At 45.6% G+C, this 1,699-nt stretch overlaps 1 protein-coding gene across 1 annotated transcript in view; it reads right to left on the minus strand.

Moving 5' to 3' along the window:
• Positions 1-500: 500 nt before the first annotated feature.
• Positions 501-1,699, minus strand: part of adgrg6 (adhesion G protein-coupled receptor G6) — a 68,522-nt gene continuing 67,323 nt past the window's right edge. Inside the window, exon 32 of the mRNA XM_037685226.1 lies at positions 501-709. Within this exon, the coding sequence (XP_037541154.1) occupies positions 501-709 (209 nt within the window). The remainder of the gene's footprint in view (positions 710-1,699) is intronic.

The raw sequence follows: 1,699 nt of genomic DNA on the forward strand, positions 1-1,699 counted from the left end.
ACTTTAGAGAACCCTGGACTGTAGGGAACCCTGGACTTTATGGAACCGTAGACTGTAGGGAACCCTGGACTTTATGGAACCCTGGACTGTAGGGAATCCTGGACTTTATGGAACCCTGGACTTTAGGGAATCCTGGGACCGGACTGATCTGTGAGCTGTTCTCCAGAGGTCCGGATCTTCAGCTCCTACAAACGATTCATATTTGACCAAAACAAGAAAAGCTTCAGGTGCAGCGATGGATGGAGCTCTTCTCACCGAGTCCCAGGGCTCGGTTCTGAAGTTCTGAAACGTCTCATGTCCAAGAACCTTCTTCTCTGGATCCTGAAGCAAAAATGAAACATCTGAAACGCTCAGAGGTGTTCCAAAACAAAACCCATCTGAAGCAGAGTCAGAAATATCTACAGAAGACAGAATCGGTCAAATGTTGGACAGTAGGGGGACTCTGATGTGGGACAATGTCCAAAAAACGAGTCCAACGCTCGTCCCTCTGGTGAGAACCTTCAGAGCCTGGTGCAGTTGGAGAAGCTGTCCGACATGATGATGTTCTTGTAGAAGTTGTCGGTGCGCGTGGAGCAGTAACCTTTGACCTTGTTGATCATCTGGCTGACGGGGAGGATGGAGGAGGAGGAGGAGGAGGAGGAGGAGGGGGGAGGCTCCGTGTCGGAGGAGGAGGAGCAGGCTGGGTTGTTCTGGTCGGTGAAACTTTTATCTGCAGCAGAGAAGAAGAGGCTGAGGTGAGAGACGTGGCCTCCTTCAAATCCATGCGGCGAAGATCTAAAGATGAGTCTGAAGTTTCACATCACATTTATGAATTTATTATTTATTATTTATCATAAATTATTTAACTAAAAACACAAAGTCTGACTGACGAGTTCATCTGCAGAGTTTAAATCAACTGCAATGTTCAAAAACATCTAAATGTTCTTCAGGATTCACAAGAACTCTTGTAAAATGAGAAGACAACGATTTAGAAAACTCCTGAACTCAGATCAGACGTTTGAGGGAAGAGCTGAACAAGATCTGATCATCTGGAGTTCCACGTCAGTCCGAGTCCTCTGAGGAGACACCCCTCTTCTAACGTCTGGAGACCTCCAGGACCTGAGGAGACCAGGTGGAGGTTCTGAAGGACCTGAGGAGACCAGTTGTTGGAGGTTTTAGATGATGGATGGTGACTAAATGTTGCTTCAGATGGTTCTGATACGGTTACAGACTCTTGATGCTCCTGCAACAACTTTAAACTGAGGTCAGATTTAAAGTCACCAGATCTTTCCAAGAAAATAGAAGAACTTCTCAGGTCAAACATCTGGTTTGTTAACCCGGCTGAGTTATGAACAAAACACGACTTTATGAGATTTACAAACCGCTATTTTCTGTCTTTATTGACGAAACATCCCACAATATACAAACACAAAAAACTTCATCTTCTGCCATATAAAGTTCTAGATCCTGAAGGTCCCAGTGGCCCAGCTGGTACCGGTGCTGGAGTCCATAAACCATCAGCACAGACCGTCCAGCACAGAATTTATACATCGAAACACAAAACAAACTAACCCACTGCAAACAGAACCACAGAGAAGAGTCAGGATTTATGACCAGAGACCTGAGACCTGAGAACTTATACCAGAGACCTGAGAACTTAGACCAGAGACCTGAGAACTTAGACCAGAGACCTGAAACATGAGAACTTAGACCAAAGACC

This window comes from Nematolebias whitei, chromosome 12 (genome assembly GCF_014905685.2).
Source record: "Nematolebias whitei isolate Nwh7 chromosome 12, NemWhi1, whole genome shotgun sequence".
NCBI classification, from domain to species: domain Eukaryota; kingdom Metazoa; phylum Chordata; class Actinopteri; order Cyprinodontiformes; family Rivulidae; genus Nematolebias; species Nematolebias whitei.